General features: G+C 45.9%; 1 protein-coding gene across 1 annotated transcript; it reads left to right on the top strand.

The window, feature by feature from the left end:
- Nucleotides 1-1,506: 1,506 nt before the first annotated feature.
- Nucleotides 1,507-26,562, top strand: STAG3 (STAG3 cohesin complex component; the record flags this gene model as incomplete). Its single annotated transcript, XM_082856833.1, has 32 exons — nt 1,507-1,679; nt 2,790-2,892; nt 3,281-3,397; nt 5,115-5,211; nt 5,932-6,008; nt 6,293-6,497; nt 6,927-7,078; nt 10,120-10,193; nt 11,364-11,487; nt 11,973-12,071; nt 12,279-12,358; nt 12,689-12,796; nt 13,064-13,178; nt 13,341-13,727; nt 13,969-14,061; nt 14,171-14,260; nt 14,530-14,730; nt 14,850-14,920; nt 15,028-15,115; nt 15,586-15,666; nt 15,754-15,846; nt 16,007-16,175; nt 16,271-16,407; nt 17,181-17,282; nt 17,801-17,949; nt 18,208-18,336; nt 18,436-18,593; nt 22,830-23,004; nt 23,254-23,355; nt 23,656-23,734; nt 24,814-24,873; nt 26,473-26,562. The coding sequence occupies 32 exons, from the start codon at nt 1,507-1,509 to the stop codon at nt 26,560-26,562; spliced, it is 3,978 nt and encodes a 1,325-aa protein (XP_082712959.1).
- Nucleotides 26,563-26,830: the final 268 nt, after the last annotated feature.

Below are 26,830 nucleotides of genomic sequence, written 5' to 3' on the forward strand. Positions count from 1 at the left end.
GCCAGCGCGCGGGAGCCCACGTGACACGGCGGCACGCTGAAGAGCTCGTGGCCGCACGAGGCTGCCGGAGCGCCGTGACTGGAACGTGGTGAGCACGAGCTCGCACGCGCCCAAGCCTCGCGACAATTTGCCCGCCCTGAGACGAGCCGTTGGGCTCGCGCCTGCGCACCGCACACCCCGCGCCTTCCCGCGTTTTTCTGGAGTCTTCTGCCACCCAGAAGGGAAGCGGCGGGCGCCCGTGCCGGACTGTGGGGCTGGTGGGGAAGGGTGACCACAGAGACCCAAGGGACCCGCGGTGGTGACTTCTCCTCAACGCTGCTCGGCCAGAAGTCGCTGTTCCGGGTTCAGACAGTGAGGCTCCCCTTTGACCCAGGCGGTCGCCCTCCCCCACACTCTGGCCCTGAGAGAGGACTTTCCCTTTTCCATACCCTCCTCCACAGTGGCCAGGAATCCCAGACCCAAAGGCTGATAGTCGCTCTCCTGAGCGGTTAGACGGCTCCTCCGCCCAAATGGCGTAGCCCAGCGTTGAGTAGAGATGCGCTCTTCGGGAAAAATGGAGGATGCGAGCCTTCCGTGACTCCTTCAGCGTTTCCGGCCTGGTTCTGATGGCGCCTCTAGCCCCAAGTCGTTAAGCGCGTCGCAGCCGGGTCCTTGAGGAGTCCCGCTCTAGCCTCTTAGAGATGGAAGTCTAGGTGCTTCTGTGGGGGTGGGGGGGTTGGGGGGCGGTTCTTGTTTCTCGTTTGCACCCTGTGAGCTGGTTTTCTTTCACTGGCCGTTAACTCCGAATCCTGGGGAGAGGGGTGTGTTTTAAGCTGCCCTGGTGTGTGCCTTCCTCGGTGCTTGGGGAGTGACCCCAAACCGGAGGTCGGCGTTGGGGCCGTGGTGTCTTTAACGCCCTGATGCCTCAGGTCGGGACTGTCTCCGTCTTTTTTTTTTTTATTTATTTAGCGGTACGCGGGCCTCTCACTGCTGTGGCCCCTCCCGCTGCGGAGCACAGGCTCCGGACGCGCAGGCCCAGCGGCCATGGCTCAGGGGCCCAGCTGCTCCGCGGCATGTGGGATCCTCCCGGACCGGGGCACGAACCCGCGTCCCCTGCATCGGCAGGCGGACTCTCAACCACTGCGCCACCAGGGAAGCCCACTGTCTCTTCTTTTTTTTTTTTTTTTTTTTCTCTCAGTTGAAGTAATAGAAGATTTACAGTGTTGTGCTAGTCGCTGCTGTACAGCAGAGTGACTTAGTTATATACACACATACGTTTTTTAAAATATTCTTTTCTATTATGGTTTATCCCAGGAGAAACCATAGAAGCTGTGCTGTTCTTCTTTTTTAATTTGACCTGTAGTTTATCTACAGTGTGTGCTCCGTCTTATTTTTTTGTGGGTCCCCCACTCCCCGAGTTCCAAAGCAGTTCCCTTGGAAACAAGGGGGGTCGTCAGGGCTGCGGATGGAGACGTGGTGGGACAGGAAGCCTTACCCCTTCTCTCTCTCTCCCGCAGGTGGACCACCATGGCCACCCTGCGGTCGTCGTCCTCCCAGTCCCATAGCTCCTCCTCCCCGAGCAGTGGGTCCTCCCCGCTGCGCAGAGCTGTGGGGACTGGGCCGAGGAGCATGTCTGCGTCTTCTAGTTCGTCTGTCGCTGTGCCCTGCGATGACAGGGACTCGGACCAGACATCGGAGGGGTGAGTGGGGTTGGTTGCGTTGTCCGCAGCTTTTCCCATTTTCATTTAACAGACGGGTAAAGTGGCAACACGTGTGTGACTATGAAAAGCCAGGAGATGCTATACTGGTTCAGAACAGGCTGGGTTTCAGCTGCCCTACGTGTTGGAGGCGTCAAGAATAATCCATCCTGTTCTGAATCCATCATCCAACTTGTCTGAACCTTTCTTGAACACTTTTGTGTGTTCACGGACAGCCTCCGGTGGGGGCCCACAGATGGGGGAAAGGGAAAAGAGTTCTTTATTTGGTGCCTGAAAACTAGTGTATACTTTTTAGTTGGTGTCCTGTAGTTCTTTTGTTTGGGGTTTTATAAAGAGGTCCTTAGCTGTTGGCATTTATGAGCTTATTCTGGAAGATTGTATGAGTATGTCTTGGGTTTTAAAAAAATCTTTCCAGGAAAAAATTAATCAAGGTCTGATTTATCCCCTGGTAATTTTTTTTATTGCGGTATAGTTGATATACAATATTGTATAAGTTTCAGGTGTACCACATAATGATTCACAATTTTTAAAGGTTATACTTCAGTTATAAGAGTATCCCATGGTAATTTTAATTGGTCTCTTCTGAATCATTTCTATTTGTCAGTGCAGCTGTTTGGCACCAGGTTATATCTATTTTGTAAATTTAACCCTAATCAACAAGACGTGAATTTGTTTTCAAGAGGTAAAATTTAACACCAGGCACGTATTAATCTCTGGTTTGTGTATTAGTAATACATGACTTACTGAGCCATTTTTCTCTACTCAGCAGTGATCCCCTCACTGCTTATGTGAATATCTTTTTTTAAATGTGAATATCTTTTGATTTTCTTATTCAGAGAGGATATTAAGAAAGGGTTGTCCTTTACCTACCTCAGTTCTTCATCTCCAATGCTTTATTCAAGTGAAAGTTTTCCCTTAAGACATTGTCCCTACTTCCTGGCAACAGTAAGCTCATCTCTTCTTAAAATCTGAATATATTTTTCTCATGGAGAGGGATGTAAAGTTAGAGACAAAAAGAAACTATAATTCATTTACCCTTTTATATATAGGGACTAGGGTGTTGTATCTAAGCAGAACCACACTCCCTCACAGGGATAGTGAATCTTTGTCAGCTGGTGAAGGCAGTGACTTCGAAGACAACTTGAGACGAAATGTAAAGAAGAGAGCAGCAAAACGACCACTCAAAACAACCCCAGTGAGTCAGTTTTGTTCTGTTTTTGAACCTGGTCTGGGAAGCAGCAAAAGAAAACCTAGAAGAGGTCAGCTGATATGCTTGATGAAAAGACAAGGCTTAAAAAGTGTTAAGGGACAGAAGTAGGAAGAAGGCAGATTTTGAAGAGCAAAGAATAAGAGAAGAGGGTATTAGGGTATAGAGGAACAGGAATGGGGCTTAGGGACTTTTAAAAGGACAAGAGGCTAGAAATAATAACGTTTACAATATAAAAATCAGTTATTTCTAATCTGAGTCAGTAACTCAAACTCTGCTGTGGAATTGGCAGCTTAAGCCTACCTGTGTGATGAGACCGAGCGTTAATGTCACTTTCACTTTTTAAAGATATTCGTGATCTCTTTATGCTGACTAGGTGGCAAAACGTCCAAAGAAGGGGTCCCAAATGGTACGTGCTCATGGTCAGAAAGAGTCAGAGCCACCATCCAGTGATCTCTTTGATGCTGTGAAAGCTGCCAAAAGTGACATGCAGGTAAAACAGAGTGTCTCATCTCTGTTTCTTGATACCATCTTACCCCTCGCTGGGTGGAAAGATAAGTACAAGTGCTTACAAACTTGATTTAATGTAGACATTTTAGTGAACATAACCTGTATCAGGAAAGGCAGATAAGACCACAGAGTGAATCCTTGGAGGGATTGTTGTAAGGGGAATCTTACATGAGAGGGAATGTTCCTTTCCTAATAGTATCACAGAACAGAATAGATTTTGCCTTGATTGATTGATGGAGGAGACAAGGAAAGGCATTGGATAATGTAGAGAAGAAGCTTGGATTTGGGTGGCAACTTGTTCACCCTTGTCACTTTTTAGCTCCACTTCGACAGTTATACCTAATTTTTTTCCCTCCCCACATATCTTTTTTCTCTTCTTACATTTCTTTTTCAATAATTTTATTGTAATTACCATCTAAAAACATGAAAGGCATATATGTGCTTAAAAATTTTTTTTCAGTGATCACCCAGGCCTCTAGCCCCAGCTCAAGAAATGAAACCTTAATGGTGCTGTAGAGACCCTTGTGTATCCTCCCTCCACCTTACTCCCCCAGTTCCCTCACCACCCAGAGATAACTACTAGAATGAATTTTCTGTTAACCATTCCCTTGTCTCTCATTATAATTTTCTCACCAATGAATGTGTTTTCCTTAATTTAAGTGAATGAGTCGTTCATTAGTTTTCTATGACTTAAATTATTTCAGTTGTTTGAGATTGACCCTTACTGATGTATAGTGTGGATTTTTCTAGTTTTTAGAAAAACTAAAAATTTTCAAACATACGGAGTTTTTCTGTTTTTGTTACTGGTTTCTGTGTGTTGGAATTCTTTGGGGCCCGGGTTGAAGATGGGTTGTTAAGAGAGGAAACCTACGTTTGCTTTTGGTGGTTGAGTGAGGATGCTCTAGAGTCACTTTTTTTTTTTTTTTTTTTTGCGATACGCGGGCCTCTCACTGCTGTGGCCTCTCCCGTTGCGGAGCACAGGCTCCGGACGTGCAGGCTCAGCAGCCATGGCTCACGGGCCCAGCCTCTCTGCAGTACGTGAGATCTTCCCGGGCTGGGGCACGAACCCGTGTCCCCTGCATTGGCAGGCGGATTCTCAACCACTGCGCCACCAGGGAAGCCCCCAGAGTCACTTTTAATTAAATTATCTGATTGAGGTTATTTTGACTGTAGAGGTAATGTGGATCTTGACTGCAAATCCAGATATGGGAACTGGCTTATGGTTTTGAATTCTCAAGGGACAATTTGTTTTTCCCTCTACCCCACACTAAGGTCATAACAAGCTAGTTTTCTTGCTGTCCCCATCTTACCTATAGGTTTATTTCTCATTCTTGCTTTCATGAGGGTGTGACTCTTTGCAGGAGCCTCCTTTTGGACTACTGTTTTTGGAAGCCCCTTAGGCTCTATCTCCTATGCTCTACATTCCATGCAGCCATCTGGACAGAAAGTTAGTTTCCTAACTGTCTGTAGTTAAGAGACCCCTCAGAGCAAAAGTCAGCTTGCTTATCTCTCAGAACTGCTACCTTCACTTCATTTTTGGCTTTTATGGAATTTTACCTTTTATTCTGGTTTAGCAATACATTTTAAAAGATGTTTTAATATTTTAATCAGAAGTTTAGATGCTTCAGTTAGAAAGCTTATACAGAATTTCTAGTCTGTCATGTTGCCAGAAATAGAAATCATCCACATTGTTTTCCTAGTCTTTGGTAGATGAGTGGCTGGATAGCTACAAGCAAGACCAGGATGCAGGATTCCTGGAGCTCATTAACTTTTTCATCCGATCATGTGGATGTAAAGGTGAGGAAACTCCTACCCTTTTCTAATCCCCAGCCTTTGCTCCTATATTGTAAAACTTTTCCTCCTTTTAGATGTGTAGGATTAGGCATTTCCTAAATAAATGGAGAGGGAAAAGCGTAAGAAAAATTTCACTTATTTAACTAGTGCCGACTACATTGTTGATTGGTAAGTAGGGAAGAGATCCAGTAGGGAAATGTGTTGGTTTGGAGACAAGACACTTTGGAGAAAAATAAATAATCATGCTATTGTGATGGTATGATGTTTACAAATTTGGAAATGGACCATCAGACTTTTACTCTTCCTTTCTCTAAATGAAATAATCTTTTATTTTCTTATTCCTTATTTCTCAGCCACTTCATCGCATATTTCTCCACTGAAGCTGTGGGGCCCCAGGTCCCCAGAGGCCATGACCTAACTTTAGTCTTATACGTCTGCAGATTGTATTATAAGAATCTGGCATAGTTTTCTTTGTTTTTTGATTGTTTGGAATATTTTTTTAACCATAGTTTTCCACTGTTTGATTCCCTTGGGTTTTCTAGAGAGGTTGCCTTATAGCAGGTACTCAGATGGCAGCAGATTTATGACTAGGATTCAGGTCTTCTGATTCCCCACCTAAGCTCTTTTCAGTATATTTCCTAGCTCATCTTCAAATGTGTATGTTAAATGGTCATGGTGTACTGTTATTTGCCTTCTAAGTACCTCATCTCCTCCATTTCTCAGGCACTGTGACCCCTGAGATGTTCAAGAAGATGTCCAACTCGGAGATCATCCAGCACCTAACAGAACAGTTTAATGAGGTGGAGGAAGACAGTCCAGGATCCTCTTGCCACTCTTTTTGCAAAATACAAGGCCCATTATCCTCCTCTTTCTGATTCTGGGAAATAGGATAGCTTTTAGAAAGAGGAGTTTAATCTCTTGGGAGCAAAAGGGACCTATACACGTTATCTGAATAGGCCTGTAGAGTTGAAAATGAGGTATAAGAGATACATTTTTACTATACTATTGGGTTTTGACATCCAGTCCCTGTGACTTCATAGACCTGGTAATAACTTTTCCATCCTTTTCATAACCTCTTTTATAGGACTCAGGAGACTATCCTCTGATAGCTCCAGGCCCATCCTGGAAGAAGTTCCAGGGCAGCTTCTGTGAATTTGTGAGGACGTTGGTCTATCGGTGCCAGTATAGCCTCCTCTATGATGGCTTCCCTATGGACAACCTCATCTCTCTGCTCACTGGCCTCTCAGACTCCCAAGTCCGTGCCTTCCGTCACACTAGCACCCTGGCTGGTAAGCAGTCACTTTTATTCTGTCAGTGTTCTCTTGGGGGTTGGTAGAACTTTCCTCTGTTCTCCAGTCCTGGATCTTCTTTCCTACCTGCATTCTAGCTCTTTACTTCAGTGTCATGCTTCTTTTATCCCAAACCTCCATCCAGTTTCTCATTAGTGGAATTGTAAAAAGGAGTGGATTACAGTGATAGTTTCCAGCCTTAACGTGTTTCTTATAGCTCACCACTGGGAATATGCTAAGCATTAAAGGAAGCCCAAAAGAGTTAGGGAGAGAAAAAATCCACTCCAGAACAGTGAGTCTTAGGATTTTAGGGTCACCCTGCTCTAGCTTTTCTTTTTCACTGCCCTTTTTTTCCTTCTTTTTTGAACCTACCCTCCCTCTCTCTGACTTAATTAATGATCTCGTTATCTTATTTTTACTGACTCAAAGCCATGAAGCTGATGACCTCCTTGGTAAGAGTTGCCTTCCAACTGAGTCTGCACAAGGACAACAATCAACGTCAGTACGAGACTGAACGAAACAAGGGGCCAGGACAGAGAGCACCTGAGCGACTGGAGAGCCTGTTGGAGAAACGCAAAGAGGTGAGAAGTGTTCCCTGCCTCTTCCCTCCTCTGCTGGCTTCCATCACAGCTGCTGCAGCCCACCTTATCAGTCCCCAAGCTTCTCTCTGCTAAGGCACAGTCCCCCAGGCAAGCTTTGAGATCGTGAATGATGGAGTCTGGCAATAGTTTAATAGACTCCTCCGGTCAGAGGTTATTGCATGCTCACTTTGTTTCTGGGATGTGGGCTCAATAGAGCATTTCTAGTTTAGAGTAAATTTTAGAGTTCTCTATGATTCCACTTTTGCTCAGTTTCCATTGTCTGCATTCATTATCACAGGTGTTTAAATGTTGTGCCTGCATCTTGTGCAGGGGGTTAAGCATTGACTTTCTTGTCAAGTGTGCAGTATGCAGGTTACCACAGGAGTACTGAAGGCCAACCACTGATGCGGGAGGCCAAGTGTTCAAGAAATGGATAGGACACAGGCCTTTCAATCTCTCCTGCGTTTAAATTCTGTTCCAGTTAGCTACTAGCTCCATGGCCTTATGTAATCTCTAAGCTTCAGTTTCCTTTCCTTTAAAAAGGGAATAATTCTTTTTGTGAAGGTTAAATGAGATGAATAAATTGCCTAGCTGGGCACATAGTAGGTACTTGCTTTGTTGCCTGTTAAACTTGAAGAAGACCACTGGAGGACATAAACCCCAACAAAATCTTTTACACTGATTAAACCTTCAAACAGCTGTGTCTATCGTGAGACTAACACTGACTTTCCCCTCATTCCCCCTAAGTATCTGAGACCTCCCCCACCATGAGGTTGGCAGGACTCATCATGTGTAACTATGCCAGTTGACTGTTTTCCAGCCCTCACCAAACATATCTTCCATGCTAAATCATTAGAGAAAGATCTATACTTTCCTGATTCTCTTTTGCTATTTTCACTGTCAGTATGTCTTAAATCGTATGTGTACTGGGTCTGTGTCAAATCTTAAATTATATACACTAGGGTGACTCCTATTATTTGGACTTCTCTGGCCTCTTGCTTCATCAGTTATCGTTTTGCTTTCTGTCTTTAATCTCTCCCTCACCACTGTTTTCCTCTCTCCACTTATAAATGTATATAAGCCCTTGAATCTTCTTTCATTCTCCTCTATGAGCTACTCCATTTCTATCCTTCCTTTTAGTATTTCCTTACTTCCTTAATATCCAACTGAATCCTTTCACTACCTAGCTTCTATCCCCATTTTTTTTCTTTCAAGTTATTTTCAACAAACCAGTGACTTTTTTTTTTTTTGCGGTATGGGGGCCTCTCACTGTTGTGGCCTCTCCCGTTGCGGAGCACAGGCTCTGGACACGCAGGCTCAACGGCCATGGCTTACGGGCCCAGCCACTCCGTGGCATTTGGGATCTTCCCAGACCGAGGCACGAACCTGTGTCCCCTGCATCGGCAGGCGGACTCTCAACCAGTGCGCCACCAGGGAAGCCCAAACCAGTGACTTCTTAATCCCTATAGCCAATGACCTTTTTTCAGTATCCCTTTTCGATTTACATAGAATTTGGTACTGATGACACACTTTTCCTCCTTCCCTCCCTCTCTCCTTTTCCTTTAAGTATGAAAATTTTCAAACGTTCAGAAAAATAGATAACACTGGTAGAATGAACACCACATACAAATCTAGATTTAACTAGATTATTTAATTTAAATCTAAATTTAACTAGATTTAAATTTAGTTTTAACTAATATTTCACTGTATTTGCTTCATCTATTTTTTTTTTTTACTATTTTGTATTAAATTATGGGCATATTGGTATTTCAACCTAAAGACTTAAGTATGTCATTTCAAAAACATGTTACTACATAATCCTAATACCATTTTCATATCCAAAAATATTAACAGTGATTCCCTAATATTTTTAATCCCAATTCATATTTAAAATATTCCACTTGTCCCCCAAATACCTTTTATATCTGGTTAATTCCAACCAGGATTTAATTAAGAACTATGCATTACATTGGGTTGTTGTGTTTCTTAAGTCTCTTTTATACAGAACCTCTGCTCCCCCCCCCCCCCCGCATTTTCCCCCAATATATTGATTTATTGAAGAGTTGGGGCAGTTGTCTTAAAGAATGTTCCCTTGTAATTCTGCTTGTTATCTGTTATTCGTCTAATCTAGGGTTTCTCAACAATGACATTTAGGGAGCTGTCCTGGCATTACAGGATGTTTAGCAGCATCTCTGTCCTCTATCCACTAGATGGCAGTAGTACCTTCCCAGGTTATGACAACCAAAAATGTCTACAGACATTGCTGAATGTCCCCTGAGAGCCACCAGTTGAGAACCACTGATACAATCTCTTCCTTCTCTTTTTTTGTTGCGCTTCTTTTGTCAAACTGCATTTATTAAAATTTTTTTCCCCATTGTTGTTAGTCAAAAACATGTATAACTACCAGCTAGGGCCTCTGAATAGCCAAAGATAGTCAAAATAATGAGACACAGAAGGGATATTATTTTTTCCAAACACAAATCTCTGAGGCATTAGTTGACTATACGGCTTCTTCCAGAATTAGAAGGTTTAACCTTTTTCTATTCTGATAACTTATTGGCTACATTTTCTTTTTCGCTGCTTTTGACTGATTAGTTTAATTACTTTTGTTTGCAAACTCCACCCTTCTCATCAACTTTGTATTTTAGATGTATCTATTGACTGCCTGATTTCACCGGCCTGTCCACTGTCACAAGTGGATGAGTAGGTGATACTCTTTTCCAAGTTATCTAATCCATAGAAAGAGATAGAAAGTTAGAGGCCTGTAACTTTCATACCTTACTATAGATGTATATTTCTCATGTGGGGGAAAAATGATTTGGGGAGATAGAAGTATTATGAACGTGTGGGAAGTAAAGCCAAATGTCCTGAAAATTTAAAAAAAAAATTAGAAGGTTTAAAAGGGAACAAAGGATACCAGAGGTTCAGACTGTGTCCTCCTATTAATAGGAAGTAGGTGGATGTCATGCTTTTCTTATATTTTTGTGGCCTTATATTATTGGGGGACATGAGAGATTGACCTGTTACTCCCTGTCCTCCAGCTCAGAGAGCATCAAGAGGAGATTGAGGGAATGATGAATGCCCTCTTCAGGGGTGTCTTTGTACATCGGTACAGGTGAGTTACTGGGCTCCTCTCATTGAAGTGGCTGGTCCTCAGTTATGGAGTCTGTAGAAGTGACAAGGTCTCCTCCTAACCCTGAGTTATCTGGTTAGTCCCACAGCTAGTGCAGCTGGGGCAACAAATGTTCCAAATTAGGTTTAGTTTATCCCCGCCTACAAAGGATCGTGTAAATTCTTCTGGGAGAGACGATAAGAGGGTAAGGCATTGCTGAGTATTCTTCTGCTCCAGCTTTGCCTGAGACCTCCCCTGCCCCATCTTTCTGGGGCTTGAGCCTTGAGAGGACAAGAGCAGAGAGCCAAAAGGCAGGACCTTTCTGAGGGTGTACAGCTCGGCAAGCCTCTTCCTAGCCCACTTCGCTGTGCCTTACACTGTGCTAAAGGCAGGGGAGTTTTTTTTCTGTTTTTTTGGTTTTTTTGGTACGCGGGCCTCTCACTGTTGTGGCCTCTCCCTTTGCGGAGCACAGGCTCCGTTCGCGCAGGCTCAGCAGCCATGGCTCACGGGCCCAGCCGCTCCGCGGCATGTGGGATCTTCCCAGACCGGGGCACGAACCCATGTCCCCTGCATCGGCAGGCGGACTCTCAACCACTGCGCCACCAGGGAAGCCCGGCAGGGGAGTTTTATACTGGGTAAAGAACTTCTTCCTCAGTATTTGTGTCTCACTCTTACCTAGATTTCAACCTCTGCCTTTCCAGAACCCTTTAGCTGATGTAATCTTTTCTTGAAGTGGAAGCAAAACAGACAGGTGGATATATTGTACAACACAGGGAATATAGCTTATATTTTATAGTAACTATGAATATAACCTTTAAAAGCTGTGAATCACTATGTTGTACCTGAAACTTATATTGTATATCAACTGTACCACAATTAGACACACACACACACGCACACGCACACACACACACGCAGTTTGGGCAACAGCTAAATTAAATTCCAAAATCGGTTTTTAAAAGGGGCATGGAGGATAAGTTCAACTATTTTATAGGTTGGTTACAGAAAGAAAGTGTTCACTTTTTAAAATATTCACATTGGGAGGAGGAAATGAAAGGCCTAGTACCTGGTGTTTAGGCAAGAAAATAGATTCTCCTGTGACAGAGATATCTGCTGGGATGGAAAGTGAGTTTGGAGAGAAAGTAATAAGGGTCAGTTTCTCTCTGTGCCTAGGGATGTCCTTCCTGAGATCCGTGCTATCTGCATTGAGGAGATTGGGTCTTGGATACAAAGCTACAGTACCTCTTTCCTCACTGACAGCTATTTAAAATATATTGGCTGGACCCTGCATGATAAGGTGAGAGTTGAGTCAGTCCTCTTCCCTGCCCTAGGATGCTTCAGCTTTTCCTGGTACTGCCACTTAGGTGTTTCACTAGTGGTCAGTGATCAACTCATCAAGACACTGAACCTCGAAATTCCCCTAGTATTTGGGAGGGTAGGATAAGTTAGGAGAGAGAAAGATATATCTAGGAGATTAAATGCCTCAAAACCACAGTCGAGTGGAGAAAGACTTTCCCTATGGAAAGGCGAGAAAGTTGACAGGGTGGTAATGCAAGTGCTAGGGTGGTAGCCAAAAGATCCTTTTAATCATGATTGCTAAATTCTGCTGTGATCCTGTTGGATTTTAAGTGAGAAGACAGCTGTTCATCGTCTCTGAGACATCTCAGAGTCCTCGATACAGAGGACACCCGGGCCCAGAATGAGTAATCTGAGAGGGAGGTATGGAGGCCCAGTGAGGGTGAGTAGAGGAGGAGTCAGCCACATTTCCCTTCTCCTCGGTAGCATCGAGAAGTCCGTCTGAAGTGCTTGAAGGCTCTAAAAGGGCTGTATGGCAACCGAGACTGGACTGCACGCCTGGAGCTCTTTACCAGCCGCTTTAAGGTAAAATCGGGACAGTGCTCCTGTGCTTGGCTCTGTCTGTGGTTCCCATTTCCCCACCTCATTTATCCATGTCTATTACTTTTATATATCCATAGATATCCCAGTGTCTGCTTCTACACCCTGTCTTTAGGAATCCCTCAGATTCTAAGAAAGCGGTGTTTTGGGATGGATATAATGAGCTATTGAGCAATGTTCTCCTTTTTACAGGACCGGTTGGTTTCCATGGTCATGGACCGAGAGTATGACGTGGCAGTGGAGGCCGTCAGGTTACTAACACTTATTCTTAAGTGAGTCCTGGGAAGTGGAGAGGCAAGCATCTCAGACTTACCTTTCAGCATCAGACAGGCCCTTCCAGAGTCCTATCCCTCCGCGGATCATAGGTTGACTCTTGTTTATATACAGGTTGAAAGACAGAGGTCACTCCCGAGTTGCAGGATCTTCAGGGGGCAAATTTCCTATCTTCTCTAACTCTTCATATCCCTCTGTTTTCCACTCTTCCATTTGGAAGTTCTTTGTGAGTTAATCCTTGTTGGTTTTCCCTTTTTGTTTCTAGCCTTAGTTAGAGGCTAGAGGACGACATCCATATCCACCTGCTTGTTCTGCGTTTCTCCTGGCAGGAACATGGAAGGGATGCTGACAGAGGCAGACTGTGAGAGCATCTACCCTGTTGTGTATGCCTCTAACAGAGCCCTGGCCTCTGCTGTGGGGGAGTTTCTGTACTGGAAGTGAGTGGGCCTCTTTTCGTTTGTTCCTTTAACACCATCATCTGTTGTTTTCTCTCCATCATCAGCTGGTGCTCTTTCTAAGGGCTCCCCATACCTATAAAGTCTCCCTTGGTGTCTCCTTCCCTTCTCAACACCTTGGGGCTTTCCTTAGCTCTGTGCCTCTTTTTTCTTTAATCCTCTCCTTGAACTGTTTCTTCCTTCCATGGTAACTGTTGCACTGCTTACTTCCTTCCGTGCTATGCCCTTTCCCTGTGTCCCCTCTACCAGGCTTTTCTGCCCTGAGTGTGAGACAAGAACGGTGGGTGAGAGAGAGAGACGCCGAAGTCCACGCTCCCAGAGGACTTTCTTCCACCTTCTGCTGTCCTTTTTTGTGGAGAGTGAGGTGACGTATGAAAAGGAGCTGTTGGGCTCTCAGGCGTAAGACCTTCAGGTAGAGAAGGATGGGAGCTGGCACTGCAGGAAGGAGAGAAATGGTTCATTAGTAGCCAATTTCTAGAGTTTTAACATGTGGCGTCAGTAACTTAACATCTGTCTTCTTCCACAGCTCCATTACCACGCTGCATACTTAGTAGACAGCCTGTGGGACTGTGCGGGGCCTCAGCTGAAGGACTGGGAGAGTCTGACAAGCCTGCTGCTGGAGAAGGACCAGAGTGTGTGCCACCTGGTAGCCAGGGGAGGGGACCTCTCATCTCCTAGTAGGAAACCAGGAGAGATTTCTCTCCTGACTTGTGAAAGACATAGGTGTCATGGGCGGTGGGGCGGTGGGGTCCTTGGAGATGGAGGGTGGCCACCCTGTGATTCTGTTTTCCATCCTCCTGCCACCTCAGACCTGGGCGACGTACAGGAGAGCACACTGACAGAAATCCTTGTGTCCAGTGTCCGGCAAGCTTCCGAGGGTCACCCGCCTGTGGGGCGGGTCACGGGGAGGAAGGTATGGCAAGAGGGGCAGGGTAGGTTGCTTAGCAATATTAAATCCAGGCAGGTATTGTCTGTCCTAATTCTCAAGTCTTAGGTTCAGGTGCTCCTTCCTCTGCCCCTCAAAGAATTCCATTTCCAGAGAAAGAAATTGAAGGGAGCTGCTGAGTTTTCCTTCCTGGGAAGATAAAATTGTTGGGCAGAGGAATACATGTACACACACTTTTACCCCCACCCCCAAATGATTGTAATTCCAGGGCTTAACACCCAAAGAACGTAAGATCCAAGCCGACGACAAGGTGAAGCTGACTGAGCACCTCATCCCCCTGCTTCCCCAGCTCCTGGCCAAGGTAGAGGGTCCCCACTGCTCAGCCTCTGGGAATGAGCGGGTGGAAGGAACTGGCCTCCAGATTAGCAGTATAGCAGGTAATAAGTAGGCTTCCCTCTCAATCACCACAGTTCTCAGCTGATGCAGAGAAGGTTGCTCCCCTGCTGCAGCTTCTCAACTACTTTGACCTCAACATCTACTGCACCAGGCGCTTGGAGAAAGTGAGGAGAGAGGAGGACACATTCCCTATACTTTGCTACTTTCATCCTAGGGCCAAAGGTTCTACTGCCAGTATCCAGTTTTTCTCAAGAACCTGGATTCTAGAAAAACCAATAAGCCCTCCCTTTCTGAGGCATCTTATCCTTGAAGTTTAAAGCTTTCGACCCTGTTTCTTTCCTCCCCACCTCTAGACCCTCCCGGAGGAGTTGTCCTCCCTGCCCCCCCCCCCCCCCCCCACAGCACGGTCTTCTCACACCGTTTTCTCTCTCAGCACCTGGAGCTGCTCCTGCAGCAGCTCCAGGAGGTGGTGGTGAAGCACGCAGAACCAGCGGTGCTTGAGGCTGGTGCTCATGCCCTCTATCTGCTCTGTAATCCGGAGTTCACGTTCTTCAGCCGGGTGGACTTTGCCCGCAGCCAACTTGTGGATCTGCTGACTGACCGCTTCCAGCAGGAGCTTGAAGAGCTGCTGCAGGTTGGAAGTGGGGCTGCGTGATGGGACACCGCAGACTTGTGTGGGAGAGGCCCCAAGATGGGGGTGTGGATCTGTGAGTTCTTGGGGAAATCCCACTGTGGACCTTCTTTCTTCCTCAGTCTTCCTTCCTAGATGAGGATGAGGTGTACAGTCTGGCAGCCACCCTGAAGCGCCTCTCTGCCTTCTACAAGTGAGCAGCTCCCCTCCTGCTCCTTCTTCTGTTTCTACCACTGTCTGTGGGGTTGATTCCTCTCATTCTCTTCCAGTGTAACGTTTTTCTCTCCCCGCCCCCCAAAGTGCCCATGACCTAACTCGCTGGGAGCTCTATGAGCCCTGCTACCGACTCCTCCGGAAGGCTGTGGACACAGGAGAGGTTCCTCACCAGGCAAGTAGACGAGTTGGAGGCAGGAGAGGAGTTTTAAGGGCCGTGTCCTAGGTGGCCACCACATATGCAGTTCGAGTCCCGGGGCTGTGGAGCAGATGAGAGAGAGAGAGATCTTGATCATGTGTGTCGTTCCTTCCATCCCAATCTTGGAAGGTGACTGTACTTTCCAGCACCTGAAAACAGCTATTCTCTCTGGTTTCTGGGGAGTCAAGGATAATATTGAGGGGGTCTAGGAGACTTTAAATAAATTAGGGAGAGGTGGCATTCCTACTCAGGATAGAATCCTCTGAAGACTTCCAGAATCAGTTTTTTTCTACCGGAAAAGGAATTGGGTCTCTCCTAATCTCATTTTCTCTCTTCTGTCTGCTTTTTTCTTTTTTCCCTCCTTTGTGTGTATCTGCCTGTCTGTCTCTCTCTCCCCACCTGCCCCTTACTCCTGACCCTCATTTTGTCACATTTGGTTGTTACAGGTGATCTTACCAGCCTTGACTCTTGTCTATTTTTCCATTCTCTGGACACTAACCCACGTATCTGGATCAGATGCTTCCCAGGTGAATATGGGTCTGAGTAGGGGGAACGGGAATGGAGGAGTCCGTGTCTTCCTTCATTTCTCCCTGCTGAAGCCATTGTCTCCACAGAAGCAGCTGTTGAATTTGAAGGGCAGGATGGTGGCCTTCTGTGAACTCTGCCAGAACTGCCTCTCAGATGTGGATCCTGAGATTCAGGAGCAGGTGAGCGTTTTCTCAAGTGAGCGTATGTCAGGATGTGAGTCATCCCCCCGACCCCGACCCTGTGGTCTGAGGAAACCCCGTTCTGAGGGGAAATTGGCAATGTAATTTCTGTCTTGGTCAATATTCTGTCCTTTTTAAGCGTTCTTTTTTTCCCTGACAGGCTTTTGTATTGTTAAGTGATCTGCTGCTCATCTTCGGCCCTCAGATGATTGTCGGGGGACGAGAGTTCCTTAGGCCCCTTGTCTTTATTCCTGAAGCCACTCTCCAGTCTGAGCTGGCCAGCTTCCTCATGGACCACGTCTTCATCCAGCCTGGAGGACTGGGCAGTGGTACAGGGGCTGTATACCTGGGGCTCAGGCATATAGGGCAGGAGGTCTGAATCTGTGATTCTGATGTTTCCCATTCTGCACTTGATGTGAACCAGGTCATTCCCAGGAGGATCATTTACAGATAGAGCAGCTGCACCAGCGGCGCCGCCTCCTGGCTGGGTTCTGCAAGCTGTTGCTTTATGGGGTGCTGGAGATGGACGCAGCCTCGGATGTTTTCAAACACTACAACAAGGTACAGCAGGGCGCCAAGCTGAGCATGGCCATGGCTGCAGACTCTGTAGCACTACAGAAAGGAGGGTTGGAGAGATGATGGTATCAGGCTTAAAAGGAGAAGCAGGGGGGAAGGCCAATAGTTTAGAATAAAAGGACAAAGAAAAGAGACTTTAGTAGTAAATAGTTAGTGGAGAAAAAACTGTTAGGAGGAAGAAATTCATTGGAGGGAAAGTATCTTATTCTTCTTGTCCAGATTTTTTTTTGTGTGTGAATCTAGTCTATGGAATGGGGTAATGTAAGAAAGGGAAATAAGAATGGAAGAGGGATCAGTCCTCACAAGATACCTAGATATATACCTCATTTCCTCAATCCAGCATTGTGTTGATTTCTCTTTATTGAGTATGTACTATCCCAGGCACTAAGGACACCTCAGTGAACAAAACAGTCAACGGTTCCTTCTTCCTGGAGCTTCTGTTCTAGTGCGGAGAGACAAATAGCAAAGGCTTCGGTGCTGGATGACACTGGGCTCTGGCAGGCTTAATATCCTTCTTCTCCAAGAAATGGGCTCAGGGCAGAGTTTCTTCCCTTATTTGCCTAAACTGATTTCTTTGGGGCTTTGTACCTGTTGGTTAGAAGTATGGTCTAGTATGAGTTGTTTTATGCTTAGGTTCACATTTCCCTACCTAAGGCTGTTTCGGAAAGAGATACGGTTAGGGCTGTGAAGAAACAAAACAAAACAAAATAGTTTTTTCCTGTGGTCAAACAGTATCTTCTCCACTTCTTTTCCCTCAGTTCTACAATGACTATGGTGACATTATCAAGGAAACGTTAACTAGAGCAAGGCAGATTGACCGAAGTCACTGTTCCCGAATCCTGCTGCTGAGCCTCAAGCAGGTATGCCCTTCTGCCTACAGTGCCTCAGACCTGACGTGCCCTCCTTGCAGCCCACCCACAGCCGTCTAGAACATGAGATCCTTCAGAGCAGGAAGTTTCTGATTTACTTTGGCTTTTATTCCACATGACAGTCACCTTCACAGTTAACGGAGCCATAAAAAGTATTTTTTTTAACTGTGGGCTGTTTCCACCCCAACCCCATAGAAACTCCACGTCAGTTAGGACATGGGAGCACCAACAATAAAGTGATAGGGAATTCCTAATTCTTTTTCTAGTCTGTTCTCTCTCAACCCCTTCAGTTACTACAGACATTTTTATTTTTACAGAGCAGGGTGAAGCCTCTCTCTGTTGCAAGGGGGTCAGGAATAGGGTCAGTGTCCTAGGAGGAAAGAAAGAGTAAAAATAGCAGATGGTGTCCCAAGCCCTTTCGGATTTCTGGGCAGAGAAGGGAATGCTATACTTCCTTGTTTCTATCTTGTTCCTCCCTTTCCCAAATGTGCCATGTCTCCTGGACACAGTTATACACAGAACTGCTGCAGGAACAGGGGCCCCAGGGCCTGAATGAGCTTCCAGCCTTCATCGAGATGAGGGACCTGGCCAGGAGGTTTGCCTTGAGCTTTGGACCCCAGCAGCTACAGAACCGTGACCTTGTGGTCATGCTACACAAGTAAGGAAGTATTGGTTGGAAAGCAAGGTACTTGAATCTTCCTAAGAGGGCTGAGCCAGAGGCTGGGTACAGGGAGGGCTGGGAGTGAGGTCTCAGAGGGGGAGGGTAAGCATGTCGAGGAGTCGCAGTAGAGTTGGTGAGCGGGTATCCTTTGGAGACAGGCTGGGTCCAGGGGAAGAAGCACTTGGACAGGATGCCTCAGCCCTGGGAGGGAAGTGGGAAGGGACTCTCTTCCTAAAATGATTTTGCTCAACCAAGGGAAGGCATCAGGTTCTCCTTGTCTGAGCTTCCTCCAGCTGGCTCCTCCAGTCAGCCCCCAAATCTGGCATTCCTGGAGCTCCTTTCAGAGTTCTCCCCCCGACTCTTCCATCAGGACAAGCAGCTGCTGTAAGTTAGGGCGTGGGTGGATAAAGATGGGAGTTAGAGAAGAAGGGTGTGGCGAGGGCCTGTGACCACTTCAGCCTCTCCATCCCACCCCTTTCTTAGACTGTCCTACCTGGAAAAGTGTCTGCAACGTGTCTCCCAGGCACCTGGCCGTCCCTGGGGTCCAGTCACCACCTACTGCCAGTCCCTCAGCCCTGTAGAGAGTACAGCAGAGGCCAATCCTCAGGGCTACCCCCGCTCCAAGAAGAGGCGCATTGAAGGTAAAGTGCTGTGAATGCAGGTATCAGGGTGCTCAGTGCTACTTCCTTGATCGCCACTACCTAGATACGCAGCATATTGGCTTTTGCCTCCTTCAAACTCTTGTGTCTGGTCAAATAATTATTTCATTAATCACCTACTATCATTAAGGGTACTCATTTTCTTCAAGGTTTATCTAGCCAACTAAAAACAGCGAACTTCTGTGAAAAATTAAATAGAAACTAATCATAAAACCAGAGATTGAACTCAGAAATCTGTACATTTAGGATGCCTCTCTGTGACATCTTGTTATTTTCCAATTTTTAAAGATTTTTATATAACCTTCGTGATTTTTTAATCTTCAGATCACTACCTGTCTTATAATTTACCTGTTGTTTTCTTTAAACTGATTTTCTTTTTTTTTAAAAATATAGTCTCATCTTAAGTGGTAATATCCTAGAAATCACAAGTTTGAGGTGTATGTTTGTGCTTTTTAGGGTACATTTTATTTTTATTAAAAAAATTTTTTTTTGTGGTATGCAGGCCTCTCACTGTTGTGGCCTCTCCCATTGCGGAGCACAGGCTCCGGATGCGCAGGCTCAGTGGCCATGGCTCACGGGCCCAGCCGCTCCGCGGCATGTGGGATCTTCCCGGACCGGGCCACGAACCCATGTCCCCTGCGTCAGCAGGCGGACTCTAAACCACTGCGCCACCAGGGAAGCCCTAGGGTACATTTTAAAATGTTAGTAGTCATTCGCCATTCCCCCAGCCTAGGCAGCATAACTAATCTACTTCCTGTCTCTGGGTTTGCCTATTCTTAGACATTTTGTATAAATGGAATCATATGGTATGTGGCCTTGTGTGTCTTTTACTAAGCATCATGTTTTCAAGGTTCATCCATGCTTAGCATTTATCAGTACCTCATAACTTTTCATGACCAAATAACATTCCATTGAGTGGATATGCCATATTTTATTTATCCATTCATCAGTTAATTGACATTTAGGTTGTTTCCACTTTCTGTTAGGCATAATGGTGCTGTGAACATTCATGTGTAGGTTTTTGTGTGGATGTAGGTTTTCACTTCTCTTGAGATATACCTAAGAACTGAAATTGCTGGATCATATGGTAACTCTATGTGTAACTTTATGAGGAACTACCAAATTGTTTTCCAAAGTGCCTACATCATTTTACAATCCCAACAGCAATGTACAAGGGCCCCAGTTTCTCTACATTCATGCAAACACTTGTTATTGTCTTTTTTATTTTATCCATCTCCTAGTGGCTGTGGATTGGTATCTCATTCATTGTAGTTTAAATTTGCATTTCTCTAAGGACTAATGCTGTTGAGCATCTTTTCACATGCTTATTGGCTATTTGTATATCTTCTTCAGAGAAATGTCTGTTCAAATCCTTTGCTCATTTAAAAATTGGGTTGTCCTTTTCTTGTTGACTTCTTTACATATTCTAGACAAAAGTCTCTTATCAGATGTATGGTACAGAAAAATTTTCTTCCATTCTGTGGGTTGTCTTAATTTTCTTGATGGTGTCCTTTGAAAATACAGAAGTTCTTAATTTTGGTGAAATTCAACTTATCTATTTTTTTTGTTGCTTGTGCTTTTGATGTCTTAAGAAGCTATTGCCTAAAGTCACAAAGATTTATTCCTGTGTTTTCTTCTAAGAGTTTTCTAGTTACAGCTAATACATTTAGGTCTGTGACCCATTTTTTTTTTTTGCGGTACGCGGGCCTTTCACTGTTGTGGCCTCTCCCGTTGTGGAGCACAGGCTCCGGACGCGCAGGCTCAGCAGCCATGGCACATGGGCCTAGCCGCTCTGCGGCATGTGGGATCTTCCCAGACCGGGGCACGAACCCGTGTCCCCTGCATCGGCAGGTGGACTCTCAACCACTGCGCCCAGGGAAGCCCTGTGATCCATTTTGAGTTAATTTTTGTGTGTGTTGTGAGGTAGGGTATGAATTCCTTTTAATGTCTTTTGTATACCACCTAAGGACATACTATATGCGAGATACTGTGTTAGGTGTTTTAGAGGCCATGAAGGATTCTCAAGCAGCTTACCATCTAATAGAAAAGAAAGCAAATACATTTATAGAAAATCTGAGTTATGAAGTCACCACTAAGTAATAAATTCCCAGGGATTTGACAGAGGAATGCTATAGAATTCAGGGAAGGAAGGTATCATTTTAAGTTTAGTTGATCTGTGAAGGCTGTATCAAGAAGATGGGATTTAAGCCGGATCTTGAAAAATGGGTAAGATTTATATAAGTTGAACAGAGGAGTGAGTATCATGGGCTAGCAGAAGAGCACAAGAAGAACATAGAAAGGTAAGATTTTGCCAAAGCACATAGATGTATAGATTGGTTTGCCTAAAACAGAGTTTGTAAAGGTAGGAGAAAACTGAAAAGATCGGTTCCATTGTTCATTCAGCAGACACTTAACTGAGCACCTTGTGCTCAGTTGTGCTGAGAATACTGCAGTGAACTGGGGATGGGGAAATACTGATGAGGTGGGGATTGCAGTCTTACAAAGAGTGATTGGGGAAGGCCTTGGAGAGAACATGAATGCAGGGGAGAAAACTGAAGGAAGTGAAAGAGGGGGTGCCTTGTGTATATCAGAATAGCAGACTAGAGGGTGCAGCCAGTCCAGAGGCCATGGTGGGAATGTCTCTGGCACATTCAAGGAACAGCAGAGAAGGCCGGTATTGCTGAATGGAGACTGTGTAGGATATGAGACCAAAGAGGTCGTAGGAGTCCAGAGCATAAGAGCCAGAATAAAGACTCCAGCTTTTACTGACAGTGAGATGGGTAAACATTGGAGGATTTGAGCACAGGATTGACAGGATTTGCCTTAAATTTTAAGGGGTTCCTTCTGGCTGCTGTGTTGAGAACCGACCGAAGGAGAGGCAGGGGTTGAAGCCAAGGAGCTGGTGAGGAGGCTGCTGTGGGGGCCCAGACAGGAGATGAGAGTGTGTGAGCCAGGGGAGCAGCGGATATGGTGAGAAGTGGCCAGATTCTGGACATACTTCCAAGATATCACTAATAGGACCTCATAATAAGAAAGAATGTAAGATGTAAGAAAGAAAGGAGTTGAGGATGACTCCAAGGATTTTGGCCTAATAACTGGAAGGATGGAGTTGATAGCACCTGAGATGGGGAAGGCTGTGAGTGAGAAATGAAACCAGGGCTTTAGTATGAGCCATGTTACTACAGGTGGAGATGTTGGACAGACAGGAATTTGGAGGAGGGGGGCAGGCAGACTTGAGATAGATGTGGGAGTTGGTACTTAAAGTCATGAACCTGAATGGCTAAGGAAGCCAGTGAAGATGGAGATAGGGAGAGGTCCCAGGGCTAAATCTGTGGACATTACACCAGTGATAATAGGTTGGAGAGATTAGGAGTCACGTGGGGGCCCAAGGTTTATTCTCTGGGAACACAGCTCACGGATGTGGCTCTTCCCTGTTTCGATAGCCCTCTGCTTAAACCAGAAGCAGCTCACTCTCCGGTTGCCGGTTTCAGTGTACAAACAAGGCTGTGGGGAGGGAGGATAATGGGGGTGTGAACGTTTACAGTTGACAAATTCTAATATGGATTTGACTTATGTTTTAAAAATAGCATTACCTAGGTTTTCTAAGACATTTTGGGTTTTTTTCTCCTCCTCTGCCTCCCTAGAGCTCTGCAGGAGAGAGTCCTTAATATTTTGAGCCCCAGGTCTTCCATTTACCCTTCATATTAGAACTGTGCTGACATTGCTGTTATCTCATTTTTTCTGGCTTCTAAAAAATCCAGTCTCCCGTTTTTCTGTTTCTCCTTAACCCTCATGTTTCCTCCCTCATTTCAGGCCATTCTAAGCTTTTTCTCACTACAGAAATCTTGAATGAATAGGATTTCAGATGTCTTCATTGATTAACTGAGACCTCTCAATCTTAGGGACTCCAACCCTCTCTCACATTCGTGTTTGTATGTTACTGTTTATCTGTGGAATGTATGTCTCTTTCCTTCTTGTTTTCTAAGCTGTGTAATGAGCTTTTCTTGGACAAGTCCTTGGTACAATTCTGTAAACCCTACTTTTTATAGTACATAGGGCTGTACTCGTTTTTAGTCGTGTCATAATGAGACCATCTAGATTTTCCATTCCCTTCTTTTATAACTTTTCCTTACCAAATTCTGAGCAGGTCTTGAAAAACTAAAAGTGTCTGTGGTGGTACCTGGTTTACAGTTAACATGTGCCTCTGCTGCTTTGCAGGCCCCTCCAGGCGGCACAGAGAGGACATCTCTGCATCACAGGAGGAAAGCCTACAGCTGAACAGTATCCCACCCACACCCACCCTCACCTCAACGGCTGTGAAAAGTAGGCAGCCCCTGGGGGGATTGGAAGAGATGGAAGAAGGCGGCGGCTCAGAATTGGCATTTACCCAAGGGTGCGGCCCCAGGAGAGCCCGGCTGTGATGTCCCAGTTTGGTGTCTCGTCATTTCTGTTGCGTTGTTCCCTCCCACAGCACCCCCTCATTCTCGGGTTCTTCTCCGGTCCTTTCCCCTTTCTTTAGCTTTACATTTTCTCTTTTTCCCTCCACTCTGAGCTTTTTACTGGCTTTCATGCTGGCCACTTTACCTCCTCTTTTTACCTTTGTTTTTAACCCTTGTCACTGATCCACCTTCATTCCCAACAGCCAGCCCCTTTTAGGTGCCCAGAGGTTAAGGTCCTCGAGTCCACAGCATTTCCAGACTCCACTCAACTCTTTGGGTCCTGGTCTGGGCAGCCGGCTGACCCGGTGAGCTTTTCTCATCATCTTCTGTCTTCACTTCAGATGTCACCCATTGTGAGGGGATTCTTTCCTTCTCATTGCTTCTATGCTGGTGCTTTGTGGACTTGTTTTAACCACAGAACACTTCCTTCCAGTGTAACATGGAACCCTAGTATGTAAAACAGATATAAGTAGAGCTGCTTTGATTGAAGCTGGAGTGGGACTCTGGAGCCCTGGTCTGCTTACTGCCCACCCTGTTCCCCTGGGATGCCTCTGAGAAACTCTCAGGGGTCCTTGAAAACCTCTACTCTTTGCCACTGTTTCCAGGCTCAGCCTGATGGAAGAGGATGAAGAAGAATTAGAAATTCAGAATGACTCAAGTGAAGAGTGGCAAGGTACAGGCAAGGTGAGTGGATCCAACAGTCCCTTCTCCCTCTAGAACTGGAAGCAGATGTGAGGAAGAGAAACTATTGTGATTCTCCTCTGTCCTGATGATGCCTTGTCCTTGGAAGCTGCCCAAGATGTTTTGAAAGAATCATAGAGTAAAGGAGGAAGGGTTTGTAAGTTGCTGTTGACTTTGCTTGGACTTTAAGGAAATAGGGGGGAAAAATTTTAAATACCATTGGACTGGAATAGCACTCCCACACTCTCAATCCCCTTATAGGTATTTTGCCTCTTAATCTACTAAGAATTAAAGGGAGTCCTAGAGCTAGACAGAGATGGAAGGTCACCCAGTCTCCAGCCTTGCAGCCCGTTCAGCAAGTCTCTTCATAACACATGCACACGGGCACAGCCGACCTTCCTTCCTCTCTCCTTAGAGGGCTGCCCCAGTCCCTCTTCCTCCAGTCACTCCATTTTCTACCCTTGCCTGCCTGCTTCCTCAGGAGGATATGCTGCCAGTTCAGTAGGAGAAGCATGCAATTCGAGTGAGGAGACCTAAAAGTCTTCCCGTTTTACCACTTTATCAAGTTAGCTCCTTAACCCCTCTCAATCCCCTCATCTTTAAAATGGACCTTTTACACAAAATACGAAGTGAAGGCGCCTTATAAACAGAAAAGGATTGTGTGTCTGCTGCTGTTCTGCTCCCTTCTCTTCTCTTTGAAGGTGGAGAAAGGACACAGTAGAAGAGGGGAGTGGAGGTCTTGTGCTCAAAGGGAAAACCAGATAACATGTTCAACCCAGAGACTAGACAGCAAGGCCTCTATTAGTCTTTCCTAAAGTCCCCTCAGGAAAAACCCCATTCTCTCATTCCAAAGCTGAACAAATTTAAGGGTCTCAGTTGGCAGGCCAGGAGAAGAAGCACTTCTCTGATGACTCTGACGCTGCTGCCCACTCTGACTTTGCTCCTCTTCCCTTCCTGGCTGCTTCAGGGACCTACCCCAGCCTTCAAGCTTGTCACGAGACTGGAAAGGGACCTTTTGTTGTTGTTTGCAGGTGATGGGAGTGGGGAGGGACCTTTCTGATTTTTGATCCCATTCTCTCTAGCAGTCTTCCCCCAGTGAGCACGGGCTGGACCTCTTAGATTTTACAGAGCTGAACACTGAGGTGAGCGTCCCCAAAACAGACTGTGGAAGGCAGGTTAAGAGGAGTTGTGCATCCTTGGGAGACGCTGGCAGGTAGCACATGTGCCTGTCAAGTAGGTGGAAAGAAAGGCCACAGCCCCTGGCCTGCTGTCTCAGCTGCCTTGGGGCTTTAGGGGTATGCTGGGGGAGGGGTGGTACGGGAAGAGAATGAGAGTTGTCCTCTGGAGGACCTTGCAGTCATCTCTTTGCTCTTTGGTCTGTTGTTAGGTCTCTGTATCTTACTTTCATCTTTCTCATTGTAGGATTTCTGACATGACCCTATGTCCCTCCCCATCTCCACTCCCCATCTCCACTCCGCACCTCTACGACATGACCACTTGGAAAAGGCCAATGGGAAACGGAGCAAAAGGAATCATCACTTCCCCTTCCCCTTCCCCAGGGGAAGGAGAGGTGGGCTGTGCCTTTCTAACCTGACCTTTCTCTGACTGAACTTTCTCTGATGCTGCTAGGATAGAGCAGTCATAAGCCCCCTGTCCTTCCTGGTGCACCATGGCTCTGTCCCTCTGTTTGAGCAGAGTGCCTATTTTCTGCTGTTTGGAGGGGTGGGAGCTTCGCCTCAGTATTGGAGAGGGGCACTGCCTGTGTTGAATGGAAGGAGCCCATTAGTTTTTCTGTATTTTGGGAATGTCTTTCCTAGCCTCTTTTGTGCCTTGCTGATTTAGCTCAATAAACATGTTTGAGTCAATTCCAGGTTGTGGCTTGAGCGACTGTTAAACTGATGGAGGTCAGGTTCTTTCCTGGAGTCTTACGCAGCTCTGCCTAGCCCTGTGGTCCCATGTACCAGGTGCATTGCACCCCTGTGCGTGTGCGCACGCGCGCGCGCGCGCACACACACACACACACACACACACACACACACACGCTAGGTGCTTTGTACGCTGGCTTTTAGGGATGTATTGCTTAGTAAGTGGGAGACTGGCTGCCTTTGAGTAGTTTATCTAGTGGAGACAGTTTAGGCTGAAGAGGGAAGGTAAGAGTAGCATCAGTTTAGGCTGAAGAGGGAAGGTAAGAGTAGCATCCTGATCGGCTGAAGGGTGCACCTACCCGTCTCACCTCCACTGAGGCCAGGCCAGTCCACATATCTTGGCAGCCTTCACTCAAAGGTTCTTTCCAGGGATAATTTCATGCCCTCATCCCAGAGACACCTGTCATAGTTTGAACTTTTATAGAATCTCAGTATCTGAGAGTTGGGAAGAAACTTAGAAGTTATTCTGAATGACCAGCCCCAAATCCTTAACGCCATTGTCTCCTTCATCCTTTCCTTCCCTAGCTAGTTCCTCACCAAGTCCTGGCAGGTTATTCTCCAAAATGTCTCAGATCTCTCTCTTCTCTCGGTGATTGCTATCATCTCTCACCCAGACTGCCACAAAATAGCCTCCGGATGCTGGACCCCTTAAAACTCTGACTTGTTCTTGTTCTGCTTCCTGGAACAGCAGAGCGCCTCTGTTCTCTCCTTTCCCTCTGACAAGCAATCAAATACATGAAAACACTGTCGTCTCTTTCTGCTTTCACTCTTTCCTTCTGTGGTTTAAGGAACTCTTCAGCCTCTCCTTTTAAATAGGACTTTGAGTTCTTCCCTGTCCTGGGCATCTGCTGTAATTTCAAGTTCTCACTGTGTGGTGTCCCAGGCTGGACACAGTCATCCAGCTAGTCTAGGGGTTTCTGCAGGAGGATCCATGATTTCCTGTGATTAGGTCACTCAGCCAAACAAGCTCATTTCTTCTTCTTTCCCCCTCCCTCCCTGCCAAATAAAAGCTAGAAGTTGGGTTTGTGAGTCTCATTTTAGAAAGGCAGCCTACCAGTGCCCTGGGGATCTTTAGCCTGTATTCAGTGGAACAGTTCCAGAAAGCGGAGCTTTTCTGTGGGATCTGGGAGCAGAGTGGGAAAACTAAGGTAGAGATATAGAGGTAGAGATCACT

The sequence above is a fragment of the Leucopleurus acutus genome (assembly GCF_964270905.1).
Source record: "Leucopleurus acutus genome assembly, chromosome: 16".
Classification (NCBI taxonomy): domain Eukaryota; kingdom Metazoa; phylum Chordata; class Mammalia; order Artiodactyla; family Delphinidae; genus Leucopleurus; species Leucopleurus acutus.